The sequence below is a fragment of the Choristoneura fumiferana genome, chromosome 24 (assembly GCF_025370935.1).
Source record: "Choristoneura fumiferana chromosome 24, NRCan_CFum_1, whole genome shotgun sequence".
Lineage (NCBI taxonomy): Eukaryota > Metazoa > Arthropoda > Insecta > Lepidoptera > Tortricidae > Choristoneura > Choristoneura fumiferana.
The window spans coordinates 8,058,331-8,071,924 of NC_133495.1; the positions used below are offsets into that span (position 1 = coordinate 8,058,331).

At 35.5% G+C, this 13,594-nt stretch overlaps 1 protein-coding gene across 1 annotated transcript in view; it reads left to right on the forward strand.

The window, feature by feature from the left end:
* The first annotated feature begins 303 nt into the window (after positions 1–303).
* LOC141441759 (uncharacterized peptidase C1-like protein F26E4.3) overlaps positions 304–13,594 on the forward strand; it is a 77,352-nt gene continuing 64,061 nt past the window's right edge. Inside the window, exon 1 of the mRNA XM_074106609.1 lies at positions 304–568. Within this exon, the coding sequence (XP_073962710.1) occupies positions 558–568 (11 nt within the window). The 5' untranslated portion in view covers positions 304–557. The remainder of the gene's footprint in view (positions 569–13,594) is intronic.

Sequence of the window (13,594 nt, forward strand, 5' to 3'; positions counted from 1 at the left end):
AAGTAAATTAATAAATAACTTAATTAGTAATGGTACTAATGGTATTCTGTGGTAAAGCATTGCAAAATGATTTCAGTGTACTGAGAATTCTATAAGTGATCCAGAGGTTTACCTGTTATAGTGACATTCATCCCTGATTACTCTCAATTCAAGAACAATTAATTGCAACTTGCTGTTGATGACTGTTCTGAATAAAACTGAATCATCACTGAAAATGATACATGCATTACCTTTAAATACAATACGCAAATTGATATAAAAACATATGTATATTTCTCGCCTTTTATATCAGGTGGTTAAGAGCGCCAAGCGCAGTACTAACGCGGCGAGCGTGCCAACCTGACGCTCTGGCGTTCGACATTCAAATTACGCGCGATTACAAGTGACAGTTCGACTTTTTAAATATTTTTTTAAACTGCCAGTGTTTTTAAAAGTGTAAAAAGTTTTGAAGTATGTAGGAAGTATAATTGTGTTTCAAAAAACATTATTCAGGATTAGCATTTCTTTACAAATTTTGGTCTCTGAACGGGCTGTGTTTTAGTTAGTTAGTGTTAACCATGGCGAGCGTGTAAGTATTATTTACATTTGAATTAATGTTTACTGCGAACTTTCTAAAGCAATGAAACAAAACTCGTACTCTGAAAGTCGCTCTTTCAATAACTTTAGAAAGGTACTTACTTCGTGATGAAAGGAAGCTTTTCCCTTTATGGAGCAGTATAACAAAATAGAAAGAAAAGAATACATTAAGTTTAGTGTTTAAGTACTTAAGTATAACAATCATATCGTTTACTCCCAACAATCAAGCTTGTTCAAATTAAAATAGCTAAGGTAAAAAAAAAGTAAAGTATCTACTACCTATAATTATTTACAATTTAGAGTTTGATACTTTCGACCGAACATATTTATTTATCGAATCTATCTTGTCTAGGATAAGATAGAAAAAAAAATCTCGGATACCTACCGTTACAAATAAACATAGTACTTATATGTTTGGTTTGGCAATCTAATCAGCAGATAGACACTTATCGCTGAAAATATATAGATAGATTAACATCGAATAGTATAATGTGGACCCCACTCAGCATACTGTTGACGCACTCAGTCACATACAATTTTTACTCTAAGTACTGAGGAGGGCGTAAACAGTTGCGACACGATTTATAACCAATGCAACTGGTTACGAACATAGATATACTTGATAAAATTAAGTATATTTATATTTTTGTGTTTTTTTTTGATAAATGTTTTTTATGTTCAATAAAAATGTAAAAAAATTAAGAATATCGGCACGATAGTATTGGATATGAAAATAAACGCATTCATTTCATATCAGTAATCGGTTTTAGATGTATAATGAACCTCATCTCCTTACGTGGGTGTCGTATACAACAAGAATACTTTATGTGTGAGTAGACATCTTCATCATCAATCGGAAGACATCCACTGTTGAACAGAAGCCTTTCCTTTAGAACGCCAGGACGAACGGCAACTCACCACTTGCATCCACCGGTTGCCGGCAACTCTTACGATTTCAGTCCAACTAGTGGGAGGCCTTCTAATGCTTCATCTTCCGGTTCGTGGTCGCCACATGAGGACTTTTCACTCCTAACGGTTATCAGTTCTTCGAGCGATGTGACCCGTCCATTGCCCTTTTTAACTTTCATATTCTTCGAAGATTCGGAATAAAAGGATTTTTATTTTTGTTTCTACTATAGGACTGTTTTATTTTAATTAGAGTTGAATTGAGATTATTCGTTTATCGTAGCAGCGTTTATCCAACCTTGAAGTGTGGGGTATCCTTGGATAGGCCTTTTAAAATAAGTAGGGGGTTGCTATGACGATTTTTCGATTCAGTGTTTTTTTTTTGCAAAATATTCAACTTTATATGCAAATGTTCATTAAAATCGAGCGTCCCCCCTGCCTCTAAAATCTAAACCGGTGAGTTGAAAATTAAAAAAAATCAGGATGGTAGTAAGTATATCAAACTTTCAAGGAAAACTATAACGGTTAAGTCTTCTTGAGAATTATTAGTAGTGTAAAAGTAAATAGCAGCCTAAGGTATAAAAGATACCTAAACTTGAAAATTAAATATTCTGTACAAAATACGAAATCCTTAGAAAAATATTACTTAATTTTTTCGTAATGGCTACGGAACCCTATTTCGGGCGTGTCCGACACCTCTTGGCCGGTTTTTAATCTGTGGTCTCACAATAGATCTCAGTTCCGCCTGATTGCAGGCGCCGGCGCCGGCTTCATTAACATTCGTTTAACGAAATACTAATTAACATGCCACTAATTATTGACTCGCGAAAATCTTCACGCGTGCCGTCATGAGTTGATGCGGCGCCATTGTATGACTAATTTACTTTTTTGTAAGTTTTGTTTGACTCAAATTTATATTCGATATTATTATAGGAAAATTGTAGACACTGAAAATCGCTATAAGTAGTTTCCATGTTCCGTAACTTCTTAATTGTTGCAAAAATGTATAAGTTAAATTTTGCATAAACGCCAATTTCGACCAATTTGAACTTAAGATGTGAACTTGAAAGAAGCATATTATATTATTAAGCGGATCAGATTCCAGTTATATCGTCGCACTATGTAAATATGTGCAAGTTAGCCGTTATTATTATAATTCCACAAACAACAAATATAGATAGTTATACCTAACCATCTTTAACGTTTTTCATCGTCTACTGTTAAATATTTATATTTTCTTTTATTTCATCTAAATAGATGAACGTTTAAGCGTGAAACACACAGACAAATGGGCGATATATTTGTCAACTAGTTACATTCAAAATGCTGTGAAGACTCTTCCAAAATCTTACGTAAATAATATACGTCTCTCTCTCTCCTGCGGGTGCTACAACCCTCTGTGGGTCTTGGCCTCCTCAATGATTATTCTTCATTTTGTTCTCTCCCTGTCTTCCTTTCTTCACGATGTTCTCTAACCTACCTATGTGCTTGAGATCTTCCTCTACATCTACATAATAATAACAGTGGCGTAGCTAAGTAACCAAAGGCCCTGGGGCAAAAAATAAACTAGAGCCCCATCAAAACTTTTTAAAATCGTTTGTTCCGTGTTCGTCGTGTTCCGAATTCGAAGTACCTACTCCAAATTTCCTGAGTCCGAGCCCCTAAGCTTGGGGGCCCCGGGGCACTGCCCCGTCTAGCCCTCTGGTAGCCACGCCACTGAATAATAATAACCTAACCTAACCTAGCCGTTTTCGCTACATGTACATGGGTACAGTACAGTAACGTAATAGGTTCATATAAAGCTCAGACCAAATAAAACGTAAAGACATAATTTAAAGACAAAGTGAGTTTTAGTGGCACTTTGCCTTGCCTTACTCGTTTGCTTGGCGTAGTTTATGCTTGCAACTCGCACACAGTGAGTGCTTTTTACCATGCTCAATAAGACTTTACATTTTATTTGGTTTAGACAACATACAAGTTTATGCATTCTGTCAAACAAAACCGAATGAGGGCTATCGTTTTTTGTCTCACTAGATGGCGCACTGTAGCGTGAGGTTTTTAAGTATGGCTTTCAAAGTCTGTTTTTACGGGCGTGAAAACAAAGTTTAGATTAAAATCATATTTAATACACCTTAAAACCGTAACATAAAAATATCGAGCATGCCACAGTGTTGCATAGTCCCCGTTTTGTTCGGAAAAAAGGGAGGACAAAGTTTTCCGAAAGACAAAACTGTCTCAAAACACAGACATTCATTGCCCCGGAACGCATATTTGCTATAATTAATTTCAGATATTGCAAAATATTCACAAATTTATTCTAATTATAAATAAACCCGCGTAGCTCACCCAAAAACTATGATATTTGACATTTCGGAGACCTCACGCTACACTAGCGTCTCTAGCGGCGAATTCATACGCGATAGCCCTCATCAACATAAGAATGGTCCTCCTTGACATGCTAAGTAAAGCGTTGGTAATTTTCTCAAATAACCTTCTTATTGTGGTCGCAACTGGAATAATATTTCGGTTTGACAATCAAATAAACGGCTATTGTGAAATTGTTAAGCTTTGTTCGGCGCAGACGCTGCAGCCAGCTGCATTATTTAAGTTTCAGTGCGAGTTAGAACATCTAAATACATAATGTAAATGAGATGCTGTTGTCTCTGTCCTTTTTAGGGTTCCGAAGCCAAAATGGCAAAAACGGAACCCTTATAGTTTCGCCATGTCTGTCTGTCTGTCCGTCCACGGCTTTGCTCAGGGACTATCAATGCTAGAAAGCTGTAATTTTGCAAGAATAGTACAATAAAAAAATAAAAAAAAATAATTTTTAGGGTTTACATACCTCCCATAGACTTAAAGTGGGGTGATTTTATTTTTCTCATCCAATCCTATAGTGTTGGATATCGTTAGGTATTTTAAAACTATTAGGGGTTTGCTAAGACGATTTTTCGATTCAGTGATTTGTTTGCGAAATATTCAACTTTAAAGTGCAAATTTTCATTAAAATCGAGCGTCCCCCCCCTTTAAAATCTTAACCAGTGGGTGGAAAAATTGGAAAAAAAATCAGGATGGTAGTAAAGAAAGAAAGAAAGAAAGAAAGAAGACATTTATTCACTTACACAGAAGACACACATATACAGCAAAATTAACACAAATAAAATAAAAAATAAAAAATTAAAAATTACAGAAAAGCACATGAAAATATTTAATACAATATACACAATGATGTGTAAAGTAAGTAGTAGAGTAAGTATATCAAACTTTTAAGGAAAACTATAACGGCTAAGTTTGCTTGAGAATTATTAGTAGTTTAATAGTAAATAGCAGCCTAAGGTATAAAATATACCTAAACTTGGAAGATTCCGTATAAAATACGAAATCCTTTGAAAAATATTACTTTATTTTTTCGTAATGACTACGGAACCCTATTTCGGGCGTGTCCGACACGCTCTTGGCCGGCTTTCACAACTTCAGCATCATCATTAGATGGAAAACGTCCACTGTTGAGCAAAAAACGTCCAATTGAACCAAAGATAATCAAAATGTTTATTTTGTTAGTAACCAACTGCATCGTGACCCTCTGTGGAACCTTTTCTTAGAAAAAGTCATAGTGTCATCGCATTGCTTGACAAGGGAATTTATTATGACACTTACTGTGAGAACGTTCTATTGTGGGCGGTGGCTCAGTAATCAAATAGTTCGACTGTACATGCCACGTTTAAAGAAAGACCATAATAAAATTGCCAAGAATCGCGACAAGAAACTTGGCAGAAAGAATTTTTTTAAACGTACTTAAATACAAAATTACAATTTAGTAAAGAAAGCTAGCAAAACAAAGTACTTAAATTAAAAATACATAAATAAATAAAATAATTAAAAAAACATGTATTCATAGCAGGCTACTCAAGGCTAATTAAAGCATCCAATTAGGTATTTAAGTACTTAAAAGCTTTTAACCTAAGTGGATTCAATAAGCCGACAATATTACCGACAAATTCAATCTATTTGTCCAATTCAATTCATAGGATTAACTCATTCCGATCGCCATTTATATCGACAAAGCCTAATAGTTCCGATGATGCCATTCAAGCTCGCTTGGCTCATTTACATTTTAAAGAATAAAATAAATTTAATATATCCAGATTAGAATTTTAATCTGAATAGTAAACATACAAGTAAGTTGGTAATATTCTATAATCTTGCCCTTGCTATATTGTACAGACGCACATGTAACGTAGATAGATTGACGCATGTGTTAATCCGATAATTACCATCATTGAGGATTTGCCTTTAGGGTGAGGACCATAGAGCGTAATTTTTTAAGTTGTGAGATGCGTACTTTCGATCGCGTAATTTTGGCGTCATACAAAAGGCCTATTTGTGCTTAACTCATTATGCTTCGTCGTGTGGCAAACTGGAATATTGTATAAACCCGAATACAACAGAAATTACGCAACTCACAACCCAATAGTAGACTTGCACGTTCACTTGCTAGCCTTTTATTTTTCATGGATCTCTATATAATTATACATTATTTAGTTTTATTGATTTATTTTGATTGATTTTTTAGGTTTGTGGCTGTTGACACCTGATTACCTTGGTCTTAGACGAAGATTTTACTTTATGCACTAGAGCATAAATAGTAATTTTATGTCGTCTAGATCCACCATAAATACCGACTTTACGAGCATGAGAAGTGAAAAAAATTCTGTTTATTTAGCCTCACCCTGGGTGCGTAATTTGTTCTGCATTCGGTATTATACTAATACAAAACTATAAAAATCCAGTTAATGCCACACGGCGACGTATAATGAGTTTTACACAAATATAACTTTTGTAGGAAATCAAAATTACGCGACCGAAATTACGCGACTCACAACTCAAAAAAAAACGTACATTTGGCTTTACCGCCGTGCTACGCCTTTGCTTCAGATTTTACGTATTTCCAATGTGTATTAAAACAACTATCAGTAGCGTAACACCGTAACAACTCAACTGCCACTGGGCTACCTAATTTTTTTACGTAAAATCTTTGTGCAAAGTGACATGCCTAATTTACCCTCTGGGTTGCCTAAAGAAAACTCCATCATCCGACCATCATCATCATCAGCCTATAGCAGCCCACTGCTGGGCATAGCCCTCTACCAATAGTACTAGTCTAGCCGAGGACAGCAGGGCTACTACGAAACTCGAAACTCGAGTCCCTCTCGCTCTCGTATTAAATAGTATAAGTGTCAGAGGGACCGCACGACACGAACTTCGAGTTTCGAGTTTCGTAGTCGCCCTGCTGTCCTCGGCTAGACGCATCCAGCTTCTACCAGCAGCCTTTCGCAGATCGTCACTCCTGGCTGGGGAGCGTCCTACACTACGTTTGCTGAGACGCGGTCTCCACTCAGTACTCGTTTACTCCAGCCACCGATAGCTATACAAATAACGATCCTTGACCATGAGCATGCACTTGAAGGTCAGGCTGCAGCCGCCCACGCTCATGCGCCCGCGCACCGATCAGTTTTAAGTTTTAGGTTATCTGTTTGCGGTTTTTATAGAGCATGACACAGAATTATGATTGTTATTTGGAGCCTTTTGTATTTTTTATTTCAACTCCAAATTTGTTACTTTTACGGTCATCCCGTAAAACCATATCGAAAATACAAACTGAGACATGGTTGCTCAGAAAAACCAGAAAAAGAGCTTATGCTGCTTAAGTAGCGTAGTAGAAATGAGTAAGCTGAGATATGGGTGCATAGGAGAAATTCGTGTCTGTACTCCTGTCCAGTGGTAGTGTAAGGTTATGGCACGCAGCACGGATGCTGAGGACCTCGTCTCTTTTTCTGGTTTTTCTGTGCATCCATGTTTCAGTTTGCATTTCCGACATGACACGGACACAAAAATTGACAAGTGTGAATCGAGATCGCGAATAAGGCTCCATTTCCACCAGAGATGTGCGAGCGTGTTGCGAGCAATTTGTTTTTCATGAAACAGTAAAAACGCTTCATTTACCTAGCATCGCTCCGCTCAGCTGTTTCCACCAGAGATGTGCTGTGCGAGGACAGGTAAATGAAGCGTTTCTATTGGTTCATGAAAAACACATTTCTCGTAACACATTCTCGCACATCTCTAGTGGAAACTCAGCCTAAAGGCCAGTTTCACTACTTATTAATAAGTTTTATGTGACAGATAAACGTGCTGCTGCCTCTGTTTATTTGGACAAACAAACAAACAGAGATCGCATTACAAAGTCATTTTCAAGTTCAATATCTCAAAAACGGCTGAACCAAATTTTATCAAACATAGCTAAGAACTACCACAAGAAAATTCGCCTTCACGTGAAAAGAACCGTATTGAAATCGGTCCACCTGTTTGAGAGCTACACACACATATAAACAGACGTTTGTGGCAAACACTAGATAAACCGATTTTTGTTTTCTATAAAAGATAAAAGTAAGTTCTACTGGAAAAATGTAGAGTCACAAATTACATCATTCGAGATTCAACACTCGAATTTGACAACTACTTATGGCGTGTATTTTTGTTAAACCACAAACTCTAGTACTAAAAATTACAACTTCATGCAATGTACTCTTATAACTACATGATCACTAACCCAGATGGTTAATTATTTGAGTGTAAGATAAATGTTATAGAAAAAAAACACACATTTTGATGTGGTCTGTTTTATTTTGAACATAAGGATATGTACCAATAAGATGCTTTATATATATAAGAGATCGATAAAGTTTATTTTGGTTAAAAAAAGCAAAAATCCAATTTTAACGGTAACAAAAATGAGCACCGAGACCACGAAAAAGAACATTTTGTTTATTTTAAAATCTTATAATTGTACTATTTGCATGAAAATCCGATCATAATGAGAAAACGAATAAGCATTATTAATTAATCAGGTATCAACAGAAATAGACAATCGATATCTATTATAAAAAAAATTAAACTTGACCACGAAAATGACGACTTCAAATTGTCATTTTTGTAACCTTTTAAATACTATCTAGAAATTATTTAACTAAAGTAAGATTAATAACTTCAACTCAACTTTTACATCTATGTAAAAAGAGGTGTGTTATAAATATAGGACACGCCATAAGCAGTTGTTAAATTCGAGTTTTGAATCTCGAATGATGTAATTTGTGACTCTACATTTTTCCAGAATAAGACATTAATTTTATCTTTTATCGAAAACAAAAATCGGTTCAGTAGTCTAGAGAACTCACTCTATTAGAGCTCAAATAAAGTTTTGCTCTAAAACAGAACAAAACGATCGAAGTTACTATAGAAAATGACTTAATGTTTACTTGCTGTAAAAGCTGGTTAACGAGGGGCGTTGATAAATGATTATCTCTCACAGTAATTAAAACAATACTTTATGATATTGCCACGGACACGATATAATTAAATTTTAACCCATTAATCACTGAACGATATCATTACTCTAATGATAAATGAATGCTATGCTTCTTAAAACTAATTAAACAATAAAATAACGAAATGTTAGGAAATGTACAGATAAACTACGAAATGTACGTACGTAAAACCTTTGTTGTATGTAATCAAGAAACAAATTAAAAACATATCTACACAATGGCAAACATTAAGAGACGTCATGTACTAAATCCAAAGTAATAGTGAGATCTGGATAAAAAGATGAACTGCAATAACAATATCGTCTGTCTTTGTTTAGGACAAGCCAATGTAACAGGCCTGGATTTAAGGGAGGGCATTTAATTTATATTATAGTAAATAAAAGCTATAGTTTTGTTACATTTTTCAAAAGTACAGTTTATATCTATAGAGCCCTCACAAAACGGGCACAAAAAAAATAAGAAAACAGGAAATACTGTTTATTCATCAGAATCAATAACCAAATAAGTAGTGTAAAAGTAAATGCAACGTAGCAACTCAAAATAATATTTTAAGATCTATCAAAACTATAGGTACATTTAGAAATTGATAGCTAAATAAAAATATGAAAAGATTCAGAATTTGGATAGAGCAGATTCTTCAATTTAAAAAATAATGTCCTCCCCGAATATAATTCAAAAAACGCAAACAGATATTAAACCTTGGACTGAACGTAACAATAATAAATCTTGATATTTGATATTTATTACGTTTTATTTTGATATTTAATACCCTAAACCACTTACCATAACAAATGCTTAAGATATAAATTATAACCTCAAACGTAAAAGGTGTAATACAAACCGTCATATTTTAAAAGTAACTGCTTCGATCCGATTTAAAATGGCCGATGTCCATTTCACTAAATCTTTTTAAATTCGGTCAAGTGGCATCGGAATATACGCTGTGCCAATTGCAATCAGCCAGTGCAAATTTTGAAGTGATAAAAAATGAATGCGAGGTGCTTGAGGGCCAGATATTTTTTAATGTATTTTGATTCAATGATAAATTAAGAAAATAAGTGTCAATAACATAAGAGTAGCGTCCAAAGGGCGGGTATTTCTTATTGTAAATAAAAAAGGGTTGTCATTTACGATGATAATTTAGAAAAAAATATCCACCATATCCATATCAACATATTATATCACTTGCCCTTGTTTCCCCCGGTAAACTTTTTTTTCGTCCTAAGCTAATCTGTGGGTAAAACATCTTGCAACCACTCATTCTGTTCATAAAGAAATTAGAATAGTAATTTCTGTTGTTGTTGTTTTTGTTCTGCTGTTGTCTTGGTGTAATTCGTTGCATCTGTTGTAATTAATTGGGTTACTGAATATGGGCAGTAGTTCTAATTTTATTTACGTTTTCTTGACAGGTAATCTTATTTATTTTGATTCCGAACATAAAGCTATAAAATCTTTTATGCCATTTTTAGTCGGTCATGTTTATTTTAACCGTAAGGAATGGAAATAAAACCTATCTACGTATCCCATTTCGTGGCTTTAATTGAATTTTTTTGTACGAATTTCGATCAATGAACTACATTTGCATGCGGTTTTTGTCGCATTTTAGGGTTACGCATGAATATTTTCCAATCGGTTGTCAGAGCTCATCGTTTTATACTTTAAAAATTTGGCTCTAGGATTTTCAAGCCAGTTTTCATCATATTCCAGTGCAATGGAACACTGGAAGTGGAGTACTGATAAGTAAATAACTACCCTTTTTAGGGTTCCGGAGCCAAAATGGCAAAAACGGAACCCTTATAGTTTCGCCATGTCTGTCTGTCTGTCTGTCCGTCCGCGGCTTTGCTCAGGGACTATCAATGCTAGAAAGCTGTTATTTTGCACGGATATACAAGTAAACTATGCCGACAAAATAGTACAATAAAAAAAAATTTTTTAGGGTACTTCCCATAGACGTAAAGTGGAGATGATCTTTTTTCTCATCCAACTCTACAGTGTGGGATATCGTTGGATAGGTCTTTTAAAACCATTAGGGGTTTACTAAGACGATTTTTCGATTCAGTGATTTGTTTGCGAAATATTCAACTTTAAAGTGCAAATTTTCATTAAAATCGAGCGTCCCCCCCCCCCCTCTAAAATCTAAACCGGTGGGTGGAAAATTTGAAAAAATTCATGATGGTAGTAAGTATATCAAACTTTCAAGTAAAACTAAGTTTGCTTGAGAATTATTAGTAGTTTATGAGTAAATAGCAACCTAGGGTATAAAATATACCTAAACTTGGAAGATTCCGTATGAAATACGAAATCCTTAGAAAAATATTACTTAATTTTTCGGTAATGGCTACGGAACCCTATATTGGGCGTGTCCGACACGCTCTTGGCCGGTTTTGTTTTAGAATTTTCCGATATTATAAAAAAATGTTATAGTCTCGTATTTGTATTTTTAAAGTATTACTGTATTATATCAATTTCAAGTGTATGTTAAATAAGATTCATTAAACTTAGATACATTTTTGAGTAGGAGTAATTTTAGACAGACGGAAAACGGGACAGGTGAAACTATATAAAAGCTTGTAAAAAAGTATATTAATACTGCAGAACCTCCTGTTCTGTACACATATATTTTTTCCACGTAACAGGATCCAGGTGATCAAGAGGCGAGACTGGCGCCCGCGCATAACGGTGCGCCAAAAAACAAATAAAGTATTTAGTTCAATATAGACATGTTGCTACCGGATGAAACGGTGACGATTTTTTCGTCTAGATGTTTTTTGAGATTTGTTTTTGTGCAAGATGAGAGGATTTAAGTTTTTACCTGAAAATCATGCGCGTTGATTTAGTGAATCGCAAATTTTTTGTAGTAAAAAAATGCACTTGTTTTGCAAGTGTTATCTTTATTTATGTAAAAAAAAACTTTTTTTTTTTGATCCGTTGCTTTACTTTGATGTAACATGGAGCAAAAAAACTCACTTATCACCGGCTTAAAAAAAGAGATGGTTATACTTTTGTGTGTTAGTATTTCTATCTTCACCGAAAACTTTGGCAATTACATCCAATTCCAATTTTTTGGAGGCGTAAGTATAGGTATTTCCAAGGTTTATTCGGCCGGTACGATTTTTTTCCTGTTTTATAAATAAAAACTAAAGTTCTATCCGTTATTGACTGTTATCGGCACTATCACCCACTTATTTCATACAAAACCGGAACTTAGTCGTAATGATATTTTGTGTCACGTAGGTTTTTTATTACTCTGTATGTTATACTTAACCTTAATCTTTAAAGCTTTTAGAAATATTAAAGCGCTAATAATATCTGGGTTTTATGTTTTTATAAATGGCAATTAGTGTTAAGAAGCCGTGGTGGCCTAGTGGTTTGACCTATCGCCTCTCAAGCATTTAGTCGTGGGTTCAAACCCCGGCTCGCACCTCTGAGTTTTTCGAAATTCATGTGCGGAATTACATTTGAAATTTACCACGAGCTTTGCGGTGAAGGAAAACATCGTGAGGAAACCTGCACAAACCTGCGAAGCAATTCAATGGTGTGTGTGAAGTTCCCAATCCGCACTGGGCCCGCGTGGGAACTATGGCCCAAGCCCTCTTGTTCTGAGAGGAGGCCTGTGCCCAGCAGTGGGACGTATATAGGCTGGGATGAATTAGTGTTAAATTAAACTATTAAGGAAGCAATTCAAAATGCAAAAGCGAAGCGAAGTGGTTACAAGTGTATTTGAGAAGGATTTTTCAATTCTTTTATTTCTTAGATTTTTTTATTGACAAGCCACGTTTAATACTGAAAATGTCTTGGTCGATTTTAGAATAGGATGGAAAGAAAGAAATACATTTAATCACACCACAACCACCATCCATCCATCCACCACCACCATCTTGCTCGCTAATCCTGCCGTGAAGCAGCAGTGCTTGCACTGTTGTGTTTCGGCGTGGAGAGTAAGACAGCCGGTGAAATTACTTGCACCTGAGGTATTCCATCTTAGGCCTCTAGGTTGGCAACGCATCTGCAATACCCCTGGCGTTGCAGATGTTTATGGGCGGTGGTGATCTCTTACCATTAGGAGACCCACTTGCTCGTTTGCCATCCAGTCGTATAAAAAAAAAAACCAGTAGACAACACTACACAAGACACAACAAGTTATCAACTTATTAAGTAATATTAAGATAGGTAGTATGTGTCATTGCGGTTGTGAATCGGACACTGGCTCAGCACAATGCTGATCTTTTCCCGTGGGGGCATCGTAAAATGAGACCAACATGCTTGATCTCTAGTGTAAATATAAATACGAAAGTAACTCTGTCTCTCTGTCCGTCTGTTACCTCTTCACGCTGAAACCGTTCAATCGATTTAGATGAAATTTGGTATATAGTTTGAGACCTGGGAAGGACAGGATAGTTTATATACTGAAAAATTACATAGTTCCCGTGAAATTTTTGACTAGTAGGGAAAATTATTGCCCGAAGACGCAGTGTTGGGAGACCTCCCACTAGGTGGACCGACGACATTGAGAGAGCTGCCGGCAATCGGTGGAAGGTGTCAAGTTGTCGTTTACTGCATGGTGGTGTTCTAAGGGGGAGGCTTTTACTTATCAGTAGACATCGTCATCTTGTAGAAAGCAGAGGTTAGGTCAGTTTAATAATAACGAAGAAAATAGTTGCAGAAATAAATTAAGTGCTTTATGACAGATGAAAATTATGAGTAACGATACATATAGCATATCGAATTCGATC